This window comes from Schistocerca americana, chromosome 11 (genome assembly GCF_021461395.2).
Source record: "Schistocerca americana isolate TAMUIC-IGC-003095 chromosome 11, iqSchAmer2.1, whole genome shotgun sequence".
NCBI classification, from domain to species: Eukaryota; Metazoa; Arthropoda; class Insecta; order Orthoptera; family Acrididae; genus Schistocerca; species Schistocerca americana.
In genome coordinates, this window is record NC_060129.1 from 91702415 (window position 1) to 91721484 (window position 19070).

Here is a 19070-nt window from a genome sequence, read left to right on the forward strand (position 1 = left end):
GTTACGTCAACTAACAGAATCACAGGTCCTGGGAGAGTCAGCAGTACTTCCACGAAACACCTTTGCACGATCATAAGGTTGGATTTTGGTGTGCAAGGTCTGCACACAGCATTACCGGTTTCACCTTCTTCAATCAGCTGCTGACTTTGGCCCATCACGTTGCCAACATTTGGGAGCTATTTGTGGCAATATTAATGGAGAAGGGAAAGGCGTTAGGTTACTTCCAAAAAGATGGAGCAACTGGTCATACAGCAAGCCGAACCTTTGATCACAGATACACAATTTCATGATTCACAGTTGTTAGCAGAGGTCAGCCTGGTTGGGGCCCTACCTGGCCACCTTTGTCACCTGATCTGTCAGTGTGTTATTACACTGCACGAGAGCCTTCAAGAGCAGAGTCAATCACAACAATCCTCACAGTCATCAAGAACTGCAGCAGAACACTCCAGATGAGACTGCAGCAATTCAAGCATACAACCTTCGATCCGCCTTCAGCAACCTACCGACCAGGGCCCAAAAGCATCAAGAGATGAGTGGTGCTCATTTTCAACAGCTACTATAGTCATCTTAGTGCTGCATTTACTTTCCTCTGTTGTATTGCTTTGTACTATAGAACTCTAATATCTGGCTGCTTTTATTTGACCCCACCTTCTAATAAATTGCATGTGTATGTGCATCCACTTTAGACTACTGTATATGGAAAGAGCAAAGCTATACAAGGCAGTAAGATAGTAACCTTTCTCTCTGAGTCAGAAAATATAATGTAATCTTTTGTAACTGCAGTACAAGTATTTTTATTAGTGTTAATATTAGTAACAACTGTCAGTAGTAACACAGTAGTAACAGTAGTAGTTGTAGCTTCTAGAGAAAATTCATGGTGATGTAGTATTAATATAGGCTTTCAATAGTTGTAAGAGTTATATTGTTTATTACTGCAATTACAGTATCAGTTCTCACTGTAGTGTTAATAGCAATATGTAAAATGAAATAGGAAAGTTAGGCAAGATGATTTGAAATAACGAATGCCACTATGCAGAGCACCACATCGATATCCATATAAATGTTGGGGCATACTAGTAGACAGAAATAAGGACAGTGAAAATCTTATATTTTAGACATACCATATTATAATGTTCAAAATAAGAAAGAAATGAGAGAAAAATAAGCTTGACATATTTGAGGTACCTAGTAGTTTCCTGAGAGCATGGCAGAGGATGTCCTGAGGTGGTATTGTGTACCAAAACCAGTAACCAGTAGGCTAAATGAAAACTGCTACTAAGGACTAAAACATAAACACTCATCAGCCAGAACATTATAATCACCTATGTAACACCTGATATGTCCACCTTTGCAATGGATAGAAGCAGTGACACATCATGGTCTGGAAGGGAATTGGCGCCACACTGCCCACACAAGGCACCTAATTCCCAATAATTCCTCACCAGGGGAATGAGCTCTTATCCCACATCGAGGCACATCCCAGATGTGTTCGATCGCATTCCCATCTGGTGAGTTGTGGAACCAGCACATTAATTGAAACTCGCACTCTGTTCCTCGAAATACTCCATCACTTCCATTCCTTGTGATATGGTGCATTACCTGGTTGAAAAACGCCACTGCCATCGTGAAACATAATCCTTATGAAGAGGAGTATGTGGTCTGAAACAAGCGTATATTACTTGTTGGCCATCATGGTACCTTGAACAATATGTACTGGACCTATGAAAGTCAAGTTGAATTTCCCTAGAGCACAATGGAACCAGCACCAGTTTGTCTCTGTTCCATGGCATAGCTGTCCAGGAGCTGCTAATGGTCAAGTGCCCATTTCAGTCATAGTTGCTGATGTCATGGTGTTAACATTGGCAAATGTATGGGGTGTCAGCTGCAGGGGCACACTGTTAGGAGTCTTGAGGGCACTGTGTGTTCAGACACACTTGGAGCCTGCACCGTCTGTCGCGTTCTACCAGTCTGCCTGGCCTACAACATTCGAGATATGTAATGAGGGTTGGCCACCCAACCCCATGACGTCGGGACATAGTTTCACCTTGGTTTCGCCACATGTCGAAGGCACTCACCATAGCCCTCCTCGAACACTCAACAAGTCGTGCATTCCGAAATGCTCGTGATGAGCGTTCAGGTCATCATAAAATTCCCTCCTTCAAACTGAGACATATGGCATACCTTCCCCATCTACAGATGGACAGCACATTTGCTGATCCTACATCGACTGTGCATGCGTCTGACTAGCAGTCATCCCTCGTGAAGTGACGCTGCTATTGCCAATACACGTTTAATCGATGATAGGCAGGTGATCATAATGTTCTGGCTAATGAGTCTCTTATTTATTAATTGCAATGATCGCTGTTCCATCCGAGAGGGTATTGAGAAAATGACATAAATAAATAATTAAACCAATAAATGAATCTCTGAACCAAAGTGCAGGATAACACATTGCTGATAAAAGACCATTATTTGGTCTCAGATGGTAGGCACAGTTGTAAAGGGGTCACTGTGAGCCCGGTATGCAATATGGAATTCTTCCCTTGTCTTGACCAGACGTGACAGACTGTAACCTTGACGACGATAATGCCTGCCCTCGTGGTCATGTGCAACTCAACACTGCTACATTGTAACATCTAAATGCCCCAAAATCTTATTGCTGCACAGTTAGACCAGCCACGCAACTGGAGATCCAAAGCGGAGCAGCTTCCAAATTATGTCAGTTGCAGATAACGCATGTGTAGAAAGTGTCACTGTATCCTTCACAAGTATCACTCAACATCTGACACTGTTCACAGGTATTATATAAATGTGCTGTGGTCTCCGGTCTACCTGTCATGGAGATTTGAAAGCCTGATCAGTTACACTACAGCTGACGGCGTGTTTGTGTAAGAAGCCACAATGACATCTCACCGCTTTTTCAGTATGCTTCAATTTTATCTGTCACGCATCGCATTATTAATTCTGAAACAGTGACTTGTAACAGTACACTTGTTTCAATTGGTATCTTCATTCTTCTTTGGATTCACAGACTGAATAGCATCAGTTTTGAATTTGAATGTGACACCTTTTATTTCAAAGATAAGAGAGACATCAGCAACTATCGACCTGTTTCACTGCTTCTATCATTTACCTACATTTTTGAGAAGGTGATGTATTGTAGAAGATTATCACACCTTGGCAACAATAATATTGTCACCAAATCAAAGTTTGCCTTTCAGAAGGGGTGCTCTACTGAGAATGCCATTTAAATGTTCACACACCAGATAGTACAAGCATTAAATAACAAAACAACACTGGTGGGTATTTTCTGTGACCTATCCAAGGCATTTGATGGTGTAAATAATAATATGCTGCTAGATAAATTTTGTAGGGTTGATGGTGTAGTCAACCAATGCATCTTATCACATCTAACCAAAAGGTTGCAAAAAGCTGTATTTAGTAGTAACTCAACCAACAGAATTCAGGGACATAATTCTGACTGGGTGGAAATCACATATGGGGTTTCCCAAGGCTCAATCTTAGGTCTACTACTGTTTCTCATATATGTTAATGATCTACCATCTAATGTACAGCAAGCAGAATTAGTTCTTTTTGCAGATGACAACAGTATTGTTATCACTCTCAGTATTAATACAGAACTGGAAGAAATGGTAAACAAAGTTCCCAAAAGTATCATTGTTTGGTTTTCTGCAAATTGTCTCACCCTGAATTTCACAAAGACACATTATATACAGTTCTGCAGCTCTGGGGGGTACTGCATCAGTGATAAGTGTAAGACATGGTGGTGAAGTAATACATAGGGTGGAAACTTTTAAAATTCTTAGGTGTCCATATTGATGAGAATTTTAATTGGAAAAACATAAATTTGGGAACTCCTAAAAAAACTTAGTTTCGCTACATTTGCACATAGAATCATAGCAAATTTTGAAAAGAGATAAATCAGTAAGTTGACATATTTTGCTTCTTTCCATTCAGCAATGTCACATGGAATAATGTTCTGGGGTAATTCATCTTTAAGAAAGAAGCTCTTCATTTCCCAAAAACGTGTTGTAACAATAATATGTGGCGCTCACACGCGATCGTCTTGTAGCCATCTGATTAAGGAGTTTGGCCTACTGACTACCGCTTCACAGTATATTTATTTCCTCATGAAGCTTGTTGTAAACAATCTACTACAGTTCAAAAGGAACCATGAGATACATGATTACAATAATAGAAGAAAAAATTACATTCATTACTGAACATTAAGGTTTTCTTTAGGTTGCCATTAAGGTTTGAACAAGAAATTTTGACCGCTTACACTGTGATATAAAATGTGTAACTGACAGTATGGTAAAATTTGGAAATAAATTGAGAAAGTTTCTGCTTGAGAACTCCTTCTACTCTGTAGAAGACTTTCTATGTTTGTAATGTGTAAAAAGCTATGGGTGGGAACTGATAACTCAATCTGTAATTCTTGTTACCATTTTGGGGAAAAAGAATAGTAATTGTATAGTGATGTTTAGAGTACAAATAGACGTATAAATTAACTGGCAATTTACATCTAAAATGACTCATTCGACCACATGACGATCTATCGTGCAATTTGATGCAAGGAACATGAAAGTAAGCAACAAGCGTTTCTTTCTATTCACCATGAGTGGGCGAAATTCACTTAAACATCTGAAAATTCGGTAACTGTCTTCTATCGTACCTCATTCGTTTCATATTATGCAACATTTATGAACGACTTTGTGCCTTGTAGACCTACTGTATTTGACTATTTTGTCACCTCCTTGTGAGGCATTAAAATACCAACATACAGAAAAAACTCGCAGAGCAGCTATTACTCGGCAATGGCGTACGAGCACTCTGTCTAAGGCTCGTGGAAGTCTAACGACTTGATGGAACCGTAAAGTAATAAGAATTAATCCCTACATGTTATATGTCTACTTCTAGTACTCATAGATCAACTTTTACATTATACCATAAATACCTTAAGCCTCAGTTGTCTTTGATAGCGAGTATCGAGCGGCGAGACGGAAATGACGTCCCTTGTGACGGTAGTCTGCTTGGCAAAGGAGCAGTTCGGCGCTGTCGAGTTTCTCTCGCTGTACACAGCCATGCAGGTTGACCCCAGTTTTCGGCGCGGCATTCACCTCACCCAGTGGTGACCCCCGATGCAGCCGCCAGGCTGTCTGCCGTTTACCCAGGGGGCGACGCGACGCCTGGGGCAGCTGGTGACTTAGGCTGTCGTCATCCTGGCCCCAGGGCAGAACTGGCGCCATTCACCCTGTCATCTCACGTCACGCGAGCGTTGCGGTCCTTGTGTTGATTTGGGCCATCAATAATGTTCGGAAGCGACATCCCACAGACTAACAACCTTGCACAACATCATATCACTGGCATAATTCAACTCCTTCTTCATTTATATCCCATTTCTTCGTTTTCAGGGTTTATTTTCGCATCATTCTGACAGACAATAGCGACGAAAGAACCCAAGGTGATTTTTAGATACCTATCTCCAATTTCTTCCCCCTATAGTCAGATTCCTGTCTCCTAAGCGGGTAGGAAGTCAAAATTAAAAAAAAATCGACTTTTCGAAAATATGTCTGTTTTGTAGAGTACATCTTTTTGAAAAGTTTGATGTATAAAACATATATATTTCAGTGATTATAAGGCACGCTATTTGGTCCTGCGTGTACCAAGATTAAGCGCTACACCCCTTACCACAGACGTCTGCTGTCATACATACGTGTATTTCGCTGTGTAGAATTCGAATGTTTATATTTGCGACAGAGATGGTCATACGTGTAATAAGGGACTACTGACATAGAAGAAATGTCTTGATGGCGGCACCCAAACCCCAATGAAAGCTTTAATGAATGTGCATGGAAAAGATTGCCAAAAACCAATTTTGTGTGGAAGAGATGTACTTGCTGTTGGTGTTTATGATGTGGTTACATGTTTTAATGATAGTGTGCAAAGCTGGATATGTATTTTAGAGAAAATGGGAATCAAGGGCAAAGTGAACTGCATCAAAGCTTTATATGCAATAAACAGAGAGCGTGTAGTGAAAGCACATAAATCATTTTTGGAAGTGATAAATTCGGAAAGAGTGAATCATAGGAATGTGGAAAAGACGAAAACTGATTTACAAAATGAAAAAAAAACCTATTTATGGTGCTGGACAGTTCTAAAAGATGCCAAATGCAGACAGAAACTTTAATGGCCATTTTCTGCAAAACACAAATTTCTGTTCTCAGTTAGATGTAACACCCAAAATAAATATGCCATTCCTTTTCCAACGTGGTATCCTTATTAAACACAAACTCCTTAATGCAAAACTCTAGAATTTTCCAACTCTATTAAAAACTGTGGTAAAGTTTGAGATAATTAACTATAAAATTTAAGTTTTTTTCTAAACAAGAAGTTTAAAATGTAACAGGTCATTCATTTTCTTGTAAATTAAATAAAATCTAGAATTTCATACACCTTTACGTATGGATTGTATGCTGTGCAAAATTAATCCAAGAATCACTCTTACTTATGAAGAAAAGTGTACCTATAACAAAAAAATGCAGCCAATAGTAAGTGAAAAAATTATAAAGTTTCACAAGTAAAAAAAATTTATTTCGTTATGTTTTTGATCTTTCACTGCTATGATTGTGAACCCTGGTCATATTGACAAAAATTCTATGAATTTCATTGTAAAAATATAGACAGTGAATTTAGTATCTTGTGGTGCCTCTTCTGCTCCATGTCGGCCCATTTGACGTCCAACTCGCTTAACATATGAGCTACAAACACCATCTAATGACGGTAGTACCACGTTAAGTGCATTTAAGGGCTACTGTCATTCAAATTTCTTTTGTGATTTACGCTGTTGTGTATTGAAATTATGTTGACCAATTGGTGTTGTTAGCACAGTTGTTGAGCTATGTACACATTTTATATTTATGCTTTATTTTGTACCAAATATTGTGTAATATGCTAGGCTACAGGTATGAGAAAACGAGGAGAAGGAAGATGTATGAATACCTGAATGCTGTCATTCGTCTTACGTGGGCCACTACTGTCGTTGGCAATGTGTGTTCTATTATCTGTGTGTGGACAGTACCTCAGCTGTACAGTCTGTGGTAATCTGCCCACTGGACTCGATGTGAAAACCCTGTTGGAAGCAGTGTTCCTTCTGTGCAGCACGCCAAACGCTGGAGAGAGTAGGACCGGCCCCTCCTTGCAGCTGCACAGTGGCCACAGCGACGACGGCTGGAGGCCAGCCACAGCTGCGCCCCCCACCACTACCCAGGCCACTCCACAGCCTGATGACGTCGCCGTCTCTGGCCTGCGGTGAGTTCAGTCACTTTACGTGTAGATTGTCCACAATCACAGCGCAACATGTTGGGCAGTTAGCCAAGTGATAAAGTCAAGAAATCGAATGTCGCTATTTTACGTTTTTGACGAAGCAGAAGTTGTAGGTCTCGTATAATGTTTTTCCTTTCATTAATTGTGACGTTCGACGAGGAAAGGATATAAGGGGATCTATACACCCTTCTACAGGTTTGTTGCATGACTCGTTTTCAGTTCCTAACATAGCTGACTTGTGTAAGATAACACTAAATATTTCCCCGAAAATAACGACTGTGCTGGTGTGTTGGGAGCAGTTTCAGTTTTCAGCGAAAACTCTGTCTAGTAATCTCGCAGAAATCCCTAAGATGTTCTGGTAATACATTAGGCACACTAGTGGAAAGAAGCAGTCAATAACCTTCACTGTGTGATAACAATGGTGAAGTCACTGGTGACAGTGCCACTAAAGCAGAGTTACTATATACACGTCCTGACCAAATAAGAAGAAATAAATATTCCAGAATTCCTATCAAGAATAACTTCAAAGTGAGAAACATAGAAGCAGATATCCTCGGTGTAGCAAAGTAGCTTAAATCACTTAATAAAGGCAGGGTCTCCAATCCTGATTGTATATCTGTCAGGTTCCTATCAGAATATGCTGTCACAAAAGTTCCATATTTATCAATTACATACATCAGCTCGCTCACAGAAAGATCCGTATCTAAAGACTGGAAAATTGTTCTTGTCACACCAATACCCAAAAAGGGAAATACGAGTAATCCGCTGAATTACTGGCGCATATCACTAACGTCGATTTACAGTAGGGTTTTGGAACATATGCTGTGTCTGAACATTATGAATTACCTCGAAGAAAACGATTTATTGACACATTATCAACAAGGGCTTAAAAAATATCGTTCGTGTGGAACATAACTAGGTCTTTATACTTGTGAAGTCATGAGTGCTATCGACAGGGGATGTCAGAATGATTCCATATTTTTAGATTTACAGAAGCCTTTCGACACATTTCCACAAAAGCGTCTCCTAGCTAAACTGCGTGCCTATTGAATATTGCCTCAGTTGCGCGACTGGATTCGTGATTTACTGTCAGAAAGACATCGAGTAAAACAGATGTAATATTCGGCGTTCCCCAAGAAATTGTTACAGGCCCTCTATCGTTCCTGGTCTATATTAGTGGCAATTGACCCTGAACAAAGAAAAGTATGAAGTTATTCACACGAGCACTAAAAGAAATCCACAAAATTTCGATTACGCGATAAGTGTCACGAACCTGAAGGCTGTAAATTCAATTAAATACTTAGGGACTACAATTACAAATGACCTACACTGGACCGATCACGTAGATATTGTTGTGGGTAGAGCAAACGAAAGACTGCGAATCATTGGCAGAACACTTAAAAGGTGGAACACGTCTGCTAAAGAGGCTGCTTACACCACTGTTGTCCATCCTATTTTGGAGTACTGCTGTGCGGTATGGGATCCGTATCAGGTGGGACTGACGGATGACACCGAAAAAGTTTAAAGAAGCGCAGCTCATTTTTTATTACCGCGAAGTAGTGGAGATAGTGCCACGGACATGGTACGTGAATTCGATTGACAATCATTAAAACAAAAGCGTTTTTCATTGCGACGGGATCCTATCATTAAATTCAACTACCAGTATCCTTCCTCCGATTGCGAAAACATTCTGTTGGCACCCACCTAAATAGGGAGAAATGATCATCACGATAAAATAAGACATGTCGCACAGAAAAATTTAAGTACTCATTGTTCCCGCGCGCCGTTTGAGAGCGGAACGGTAGAGACACAGCTTGATGGTGGTTCATTGAACCCTCCGCTAGGCGCTTTATTGGGAATAGCAGAGTAATCTCGTAGACGTAGACGTACATGGTTTCCTATCTTATGAATTACCCATGTAGGGAAGAACCCTTCACTTGCATTTCCACGATTATTCTCCCAACGGCATAATGAGAAATTCTCTCACAGGGTGTGTGGTAACAATGTTGCTGGGGGAGTTAAATGAGCTGAGATCCGCGGTTTATCCTACTACGAGAGACGTATGTGACAACGTCTATTGGCAGTTTTTGGAAATCATTCGTGGCAACTTCTACGAAAGTGGAAGTCGGACCTGTCGGTGTCCAAGTGATAAAGGCGGCCATTTTGGATCAATAAAAATCAGGTCAATCCTATTGTGTGGGCATGGTTCAGTGGAGATGGACACAGTAGCCGTATATCGACAGCTGTACAACCTTCTGTAGCTCAGGGAGTTTTACAGGCGAAGTGACAGAAGTTTCAGCGTATATTCGTCATCACTTCACTTTTCTTCTTTGAAATCATTGATCTATAGTGGTAGTCACCGATGTTTTACTGTCGCTTTGTGAAATAGTAACCCTATCTGATAGTGAACTGATATTGTTGCAAGACACAGTTCAGTTGATGCCTGAATTCAACAGGCCCAAACGTGGCAATTCAGAGTATTCAATGTTCCTTTACAATTAATCAGAGCAGAATCCAACAAGTTATTGGGCAATAGAGGAGTCTGTACCTATTCAAGAGAAAACAAGGAACCCTACCAGGTATTTTAACAATGACAATGGGATCAGTAATGTTTCAGTGGACTTAAGAAAACTTATTCTCTCCCAGTGATTCAAGGATTTCGGGCTTTAATTACCTATTATGGTCAGCAACAGATGTACGATGTCTGGCGATCCAGGTGGCCAAATCATTTACTCGAGTGGTCCACAAATTGAGCAAATACTTCTCAGAATACTTTTCCCAGTCTAAAAGCTTTATGCACACAGGCAGTCAACAAAACTTCATCCATGGGTCTGATAATATAGAAAGCTACAGAGAATGTACGCTGAAATTTTATAAGATAGAGAGCCTGATAGGTATTTACCCAATTTGTCGTATACAAATAGCATCAGCCGTTTGACATAAGAAGATAACCAACGAGAAGTAAGTGTAACAGGAAAGACTAAAGATAGAGAGCACAACGAAGAATACTTTGTAGATAAACCAGAAACTCATCAATGTAATATGATGCAGCATAATCAAAAATAATTAATGTATATGATCTCAGGCAAAGTCTGTAAATTATGTTACACGTACTAGATATAAAATTAGCAGAATATCAGTAGAAAAGGAGCTGAAAAAAAATTAGAAAATAAATTATTGTTATTGAATAAGAGACAAGACATGGAAAGGGAAAAATATTTCTGCATAAAAAGACTAATACAAAAAGAGGAGAAAACTGGCTAAAAAGCGACAGAGAAACATCAGCATGAGGAAATAAACTATTAAGAGCAGGAAATGAAACATATTAAGACAATACTCTATAATGGAGTGAAAAGTTTTTTGAGAGTGAGTTAAGAAAACCAGCCTGGAGAGCAGATCGTGCGTAACATGGTAGTAATGTGAGTAACAATGTACAGGGCGAAAGAGAGCCAACGCTTCCTTTTTTCTTCGGTATCAGACGGCTGTGGTGACTAGTAAGAGGTTCTACATAAATATAAGCTTTGGAAGACTAAAAGCGAGAACAGCTTTAAACAAAAATAGTTTACAGTCATAAATACATGGATTTAAAAGAATAACAAAACCAAAAATTTGTTAATATAGAACAGTGAAACGTCGGGAATAGATTTGCCAGGGTAACATGTTTAACTGATTAACATTGCAGGATCGCAAGTTAATGTAAGTGCGAGATAAGCCACTGGACACGTGAAATGCTGGAGCACTGCCAAAAGGTCGAATGCAGGCATGCAAACATGTATGGATTGTGTTGCTCAAGTATCAGATATCAGTATTTAAAATGGAGTTCGATGCTTGATGCAGCTGGTTGATCAGTACAGGGACGGTTAATGCTGTTGGTGAATGATGCTGGAGTTACTGTATGATGATGTCCCATATCTGCTCGACTGGAAGCAGACCTGATGATTGAGAATGCCCAGAGCCTTGTCTACACTCTATAGAGCATGTTGGGTTACAAGAGCGGTAAGTGAGCGAGCGTTATCCTGTTGAAAATCTACCCCTGGAATCCTGTTCGTTAATGGCAGCAGAATGGGTCGAATCACCAGATTGAAACAGACAAGGTGTGTGGGATAACCATGAGAATGTTCCTGCTGTCATACGAAATAGCACCACAGACCATAACTCCAGGTGTTGGTCCAGTGTGTTAACACACAGAAAGGCTGGTTGTAGGCCCCCAACTGGCCTAATCAAAACATGTTCATTACTGCCACCGAGGCTGGTGGTTTGGGATCAGTGAAACGCATGCTACAGGGCATCTGGTTCGGAGCTGTCTTTAAAGTAACCTATTTGTAAGAGTTCATTGTGTTACTTGGTGATAACTGCTGCTCAAACTGCTGCTGGAGATGTATTACAATGCGCCAGAGTAATACGCAGAACAGGATGGTCTCCCCTCTCAGTAGTGCCACGTGGCCGTCTGGAACCCAATCTTCTTGCGACCGGATATTCTTCTAATCACCGCTGCCATCAGGCATCTATTGTGGGTACATTACTGTGAAATATTTCTACATCACGGAAGGAACAACCAGAATCTCGTAGCCCTAGTACAGACTTCGCTTAGTCTCTATGAGGTTTCAAAGGCATTTTTGCCCTACATCAACTCACTGCGTCCAGACTCAAAGGTAACTAACGCTCAAGCCCGCTACAGCGTGTTTTTAAAGCAAGCCTGATTGGCTTCCTCGTAGTGGTGCTACTATCGCCACTCTTGAGCAACTGCATTGAAATTTGAAAATACATAATATTCCAGATTTAGAAACACACCTACCAACTTTCGTTTATGTCGCACTGCTTCTTCTTGGTGCTGTACTATTTCGAAAGTAAAAGACGTTGTTAACAATGTTACCAAAATCTCAAAAAGTTCTTGAACGACATACTTCACATTTTTATACGTTACTCTAATAAACGTTGGGACAGTGTCTGCTTTTATATACCAATGGCTTAGGAGTGCGCCATTGACAAGTGGTCAAAATTTTCTGTGTCCCAGGTTCCAGCACAGGCACTGCTTAACCCCTGAACGAAAATTAACAGCAATGTCAGCAAAGACGTCCAGCATAAGAAGTCGTCATTTTCTTGACAAAGCCCTTGTCAAATAGGGTGGAGGAACGACAGAGCTTCATGGCACTCCCTTTCCCTTGGGGTGGGAAACTGCCCTTAAAAGGGTGAAGAGTCAGTAATGATCAATGACGCGAGGATGCAGAAGGCAATGGAATCGAATAAATTAAAACCACATAACATGTATCCATAGGACATACGTCGTTAACAGGAAAACTGTCTTGATACAATCTGCATTGAGAAAAGATTCCGGACAAGTTACCCTTTTGGATCTCTGGGAGTGGACTACCAAGGTCGAAGTGACAATGGAAAAGAGGCGGAATAATTTACGAAGGGCTAACCTTCTACGACTTGGAGCTTTGAATTCAGAAGTTTGATCGTAATTAGAAAGCTAGGGAGTCTAGAAACGGAAGTGCAAAGGCCCCAGTCTAGATACGGTGGGGGGTCATTGGAGTGAAACAGAAGAAGGCTAAGGATTTGTCATAAGACACATTGGGGTAAAATCAACAGCAGCAGAAAATGCTGTAATGGGAGTAGGATTCATTATGTATAAGAAGTATGAGAGAGAGTGGGCTACTGTGAACAGCTCTATGGCAGAGTTTTTCTCACCAGATTCGAAATCAAACGAACGCCAACAACGATAGTTCAGGTACACATGGTAACGACACAAGCAAAATGAGAAAAGAGAGGAAGTATGCAACTGAAATGCAGTTGCAGGGGAAAGAAAATAAGAAAGAGTCATGGGGTATATGGGCTTGGCATAGGGATGAGAGGGGTGAAAGTCTAATTGATTTCTGCATTGAAATTGAGATGGTAATAACAAATACTCTTTTCAGCAAACATGTGAGGAAAAAATAAGCTTGGAAAAGACCCAGAGACACTGGAAGATTCCAGCTGGATTACATCATAGTGAGACAGAGATTCCGAAATCAGATATTGGGATGTAAGGTGTTCAAAAATGGCTCTGAGCACTATGGGACTCAACTGCTGAGGTCATTAGTCCCCTAGAACTTAGAACTAGTTAAACCTAACTAACCTAAGGACATCACAAACATCCATGCCCGAGGCAGGATTCGAACCTGCGACTGTAGCGGTCTTGCGGTTCCAGACTGCAGCGCCTTTAACCGTACGGCCACTTCGGCCGGCGGGATGTAAGGTGTACCCAGATGTAAACATAGATTTAGTAATTATGAAGAGTAGAGTGAGGTTTAAGAGAGTCGACCAGAAGAATCAGTGTAGAAGGATAGCATATTGCAGTACTGACAAATGAAAGTTAAAGTTTACCAACGATATGGTTATTGCGGTAAGGACATCGACAAGGCAAGCTGTGAATGATGTCATCAATCTCATGTGGAGGCAATAACACCATTTCTCCCGCAGAGCTACTCGCAAGTCTTATGGAATTGTTGGTGGATGCTTATGTGATGCAACCCATCTCACTACTACATATATTTCGTATGCATACTATAAACAATTTACAATAAATCCACACATTATAGAATAATTTGTCCTCTATGAAATTTACAATAATGCAATTCTAATTTGTAAAATAAAATTCATGGAAACCTATATACAGTATAATAAAATTTTATACAGTCTTTGTTTCACATGTCATTCTTACAGAAGTCCACATATGCCCTCACTACTTCGGTGCATGTCATCAGGTCTTGGGCCGTGCACGCTCTTGGGTGGTTTACTAACGGACATCGTCTGGATGCTCCCACATGGACACAAAGTACTTTCACTAATTCCCCACTTGTGCAGATTTCTGTTACATCTGTCTATTCCTGAACGTAGCCTGTTCACGGTTTTCCATCTCTCCCACTCAAGTTCCGCACCTGATGGCAGCACTTCCTCAGAATCGTGTGCATGTTCTTGTTGTTCCTGTCACAGTCTTTTTGTAGAAGTTTTTGGTGAACCTGTGAGTGGTTGGGTTGAGTGGAGAAAACTACTTCTTGACGTAAGGCATTTAGGTAACATTTGGTACCCATGGAGCGGATGACGTTGATTTTGAACCTGTTTTGTTCGTTCAATTCTGCTCTGTATTGAACGTCGGACATTTGGCAGAGCAATTCCTGACAAGGATTGTAGCTGTTCTACTCTTGTTGGCTTAAGACATCCAGTAATATGTCTACACATCTGGTTCAGGACAGTGTCCTGCTTTTTTGTGTGGCATCATTGCTCCCAAGCAGGACTTGCAAACTCAGCAGCAGAGTAACAGTGTAATGTCTCTTGCAGCGGTCTCTCCACGATATTTTCAGAAATTTTATAAATTATATAACTCAGTACATATCTCGAAATATCTCTTCTTATCTTACCGATTATCAATGCAAAGTAGTTTCAACCCCAATTATTCCTTGGAGCGTCCATTTACTCCATGGAATAGCTTCTCTGCTATCTATGTTTTCTCTTATGAAACGAATAGGGACTTCTTGCCGATTAGTCGTAAAAGAAGGATGTATATGTATGTATTGTTGAGCGAGTCGCCATCTTGATGAGATTCTGTATGGGAAGGAGTTTAATACATGAACTAAACTAAAGTAAGTGTGTTTGAGTATTATTTAACGGATTATTATTATTGACAGTGTCTGCTTACTACGCCGTGTTGCACGGGATCAGTGGGGAACGTCTGATTTACACTGGACGAACCTGCCGTTTTGAATGCTCAAGATATCCAGTTACTTCAAATAAATAGGCTAACACGGTCTTACCAGCAGATCTCCGGTCTTCTCCATGTGATCACCAAAAAATAATAATTATTACAAATGTTTCCAGGAGATCGACTGATAATTTTCGTCGCACCGAGTCTTCGAAATTGCTTCACTGCCTTATGGAATTTAAGCTTAATTTAATCAGGACAGAACAGTATTGAACTGTGTGAATGTGATAAGCCTGCTTTGTCAATGAAAATTCCCTTAATATACGCATGTTTTTACTATCCTGATCAGTGAAGCTAAATCAGGCCGGTGTGAGAGAGGTTCTTTAAATTTAAGAAATATTAAAACAGAGTGCCATTGCGGTGGTGCGTAAAACTTTTGGATTAGCTCGACATTTTGATGTTGTTAGCTTGCCAAGTAAGTTATTCCGTGATTGGATTTCTGCCTTGCTCTTCTCAATATACCTCTTGAATAACAGTGTCCTATTAAGAGTAACTCCCAAGTACACAGGGAGAGGACAGTGTTTTAATCTTGTGTCATTCCACCAAACATTCAGTTCTTGCTTCGTCTCTCTGTTGTTAAGATGGAATAGGCAAGTTTGGGTCCTACTTGGATTGGGTTTCAACTGGTTTTCTTTGTAATAGTTGGTAAGATTTTCCAGGTTCTCAGCTAGTATTTCCTCAATATCCTTGTAGTTTTATGCCTGAGCTGCTATTGCCCTATCATCAGCATAAATAAAAGATCTTGACCAGGGACTAATAGGCTGGTCATTTGTATAAATATTGAATAACCTGGGGGCAAGAACACTACCCTGGGGAAGCCCATCTTTTTGTAGTCACCATCCGCTCTTGTTACCTTGGAACTCAACAAAATACCTTCCGTTAAATAGAACTGATTTGAGTACAGAAGTGAATTGAGGGCTTTTTGTTGTTTTTTGCACTTTTGCAATGAGATTTCTGAGACTGATGGTATCATATGCTTCCATAAATTCTATAAACACCATTCCTGTAGTTCGTCTTTTCTCAAACCCATCTCCAGTATAGTGGGTTAGGCTGAGAGCTTGACTGGTACAAGATTTACCAGGTCAAAATCATGCTTGCTCTTTTATTAGGGTGCCCTCAATCAGCTCATTGAATCTGTTTAGTATCAAACAGTTTGTATGTTGTGCACAACAGAGAGATTGGCCGATAACTCTTAGGATCTTCTTGGTCCTTACCAGGCTTAAGAATTGCAGTTATCTTTGCCTGTCTGCAGATTTCAGGAATTCATCCATTTGCCCAACAGCAGTTCATAAACTCCAACAGCCACAATTTAGAGCCGACACCAAGACGTATCATCTGTTCATTTTTAATATGCGGCCTTCCCAGTCTTTAAACTTTTGACTGCTTCTTTCAGTTCTGATATTGTAAATGTATGATCGAGTGTATCATTATTTTCTTCATGGAAAGCATCTAGTCTACTCGCATGCCCTTTCTTCAGTCTGTGTTTCGCTTTACCGTTTTTCAGCTACTGGAAGGCTATTTGGTTTGCTGCACTGCCAACAAAGCCTGGTGTACATGTAGGTATACCACCTAATTTTTGAGCAGTCTCCACATTCCGACTACTGTGAGTTATGTTAATGCTTTCTACAGTGTGTTACCACTTCTGTCTTCTATTTTCAATCATTGTTGTTATGACTTCTTCTCCATTGTTCATGGGGAGAATGGGTTGGCGTCATAGAGACCACAATACGTTTCGTATTTCTCTTTTGTCTCTTCACTGTAGCCTTGAATGTACGATTTTCTACATCCTCTCCTATACTCTGCCGTGCAGAGTAAAAACAAACTCACTGAAGTTTTCTGGTAGAGGTGTGTATCCGTGACATGCTCTATGGGATTCAAATTGGGAGGTCGAGCATACCATCCCAGATGTGCAATATCTTCAATTTCCAAGAAACCTTCAATCAGCTGATCTCTATGAGGCGTTTCTTTATCGTCCATCAATACGAAGTGTAGGCCACAGCACCTCGCAACGACGGCATATGAGGTTCCAAGATCTCGTCACGATACCTTACAGGAGTTAAGCCTTGCCAATTCACCCATACAATGTCATGAAGAGGTGTTCAGGTAGTCCACGTAATCGCTGAGCATACCATTAAAGAACCTCCCTGATTTCAGTCTCTTTTGCACGATATTTGGGTCACGAAATCCTGTTCCACGTTCCCTCCATATTAAAATCCGTCGAGAAACACTCTCCACACCATTTTGGGACTCACGTGTGAAGATAACATTTGCCCACTGTTCGGCCATTCGGTGGGATGTTGACGACTTCACTCTACACATTTCTTTCTGTGAAGTGTCAGAGGTACACAAACAACGGGCCCCTCACAATAAGTGGCACTCTGGTGAGATCTTCTGTATAACGTTTGCCTAGATACAACACATGCACTGCATCCTGCAAGGTGAGGTGCCAGTTGCCCTTTTAACCAAATAACGGTCCTCCCTTTCTCGTATCATACGTGGTCTGCCCTCGTCTTCGAGATACAGTTTCCGTCTCTACAAACAGTCGCCACATCAAATAAACAACAGTGTGATTCACATTAAGCCATCGGGCCACATCAGGTTGTGACTGTCCTCCTCCCATTCTTCCATTGGCCCTCCACTGCAGAGAGCCTGGTATGCGTCTTCTCTGTATTATACTGCACCATCTGTGACTGTGTCTACAGCGATTGCGAATGTGGAAGTACCCAGCAAACACTAACCCATTGCTAGCTGCGCTGACTTCGTCGTGGGCGTGGTTGTCCGTTGACTGGAATGCTAACTTCCGTGTAGAACACGGTTGTACAGACATCTGTTGACAGTTTGCATGATTACATCATGAATTGGGTACAGGACGAAAAATCGCAGTTAGAAGCTTTAATTTTGGACACCAGTGCATTGCGGTAACCTTCTTGACTTTTAGGGACTCATCACAGTTCTGCTTCTGCCATAGTGTTTCGTCCTCAGACGTGCGTGTTTGGAGATATTTGTAAGTATTCTCCGTTTGTTGCAGGGATCCTTCTGGAGGAGAGAAGGGCAAGATGCTGATTGCGGCAGCTAAGGAGGGGTCAGTGAGCAATGTGCGAGCGTTGCTGACAGAGGGGGCGGACGTGGAGGCGATGGACGAGAACCAGCACAACGCACTGGCCTGGGCAGCAGCCAGGGGACACGTGGAGGTGGTGAGGCTTCTACTGGAGAATGGAGCTGATGTCAACGCCAGAGACCGCTGGCGGAACACGCCTCTGCATCATGCTGCATGGCATAACGAAGCGGCTGTGGTGCGGCTGCTGGCGGCATCCTCTGCCGACTGCAACGCCAGGGATAGCACTGGGGACACACCACTGCACGATGCGGCACGGCGTGGACAAGCAGACGCGGCAACTGCGCTACTGGAGGCAGGGGCCGACAGGGAAGTCAGGAATAACGGTGGGGACACGCCGCTGGCGCTAGCCGAGTGGAGCAACCACCAGCGGCTCGTAGACATCCTACGATCAAGCTAAATATAGTGCAAACGACTCTGGAGTAAAATAAAAAAAGCCTTCTATGTAATCTTTGTTACTTATAAAATAAAGAATACAGAAAAGTTTATCCTCCAGTCTTGGTTTGCACCCTAATTTACGTAGTACATACAACGACGCAAGTACCATAACACCAAGAGTGTTTATGGACTACCATAAGTTCAAGGAGGGACTCTCCGTTTGGTGAAAATTCAAAACAAACCGAATAATTCTCTATTACTAATGAACACCAGTTTTCTACAATATTTTCTTACTGAAAAATAATTTTTAGACGCATGTTTGGTGCTATGTGGAATTTATATAAAACTCTTATGAATTTCCTTATATCTAGATTGCCGACACATAAGCTCTGTACTTAAAATACATCTTCATTTGAGATCTTTCACTGAATTTACTTCTGTATCTAATGTGCTGACAGTCGAGCAACTTCTGTCTGCAGTTAAAAATTG

The 19070-nt window shown here is 41.1% G+C and overlaps 1 protein-coding gene across 1 annotated transcript in view; it reads left to right on the plus strand.

The window, feature by feature from the left end:
* Positions 1-18638, plus strand: part of LOC124553814 (60 kDa lysophospholipase-like) — a 93200-nt gene extending 74562 nt beyond the window's left edge. The window contains exons 3-4 of the mRNA XM_047127798.1: positions 7183-7332; positions 18117-18638. Of these exons, the coding sequence (XP_046983754.1) occupies positions 7183-7332; positions 18117-18603 (637 nt within the window). The 3' untranslated portion in view covers positions 18604-18638. The remainder of the gene's footprint in view (positions 1-7182; positions 7333-18116) is intronic.
* The last annotated feature ends 432 nt before the right edge of the window (positions 18639-19070 follow it).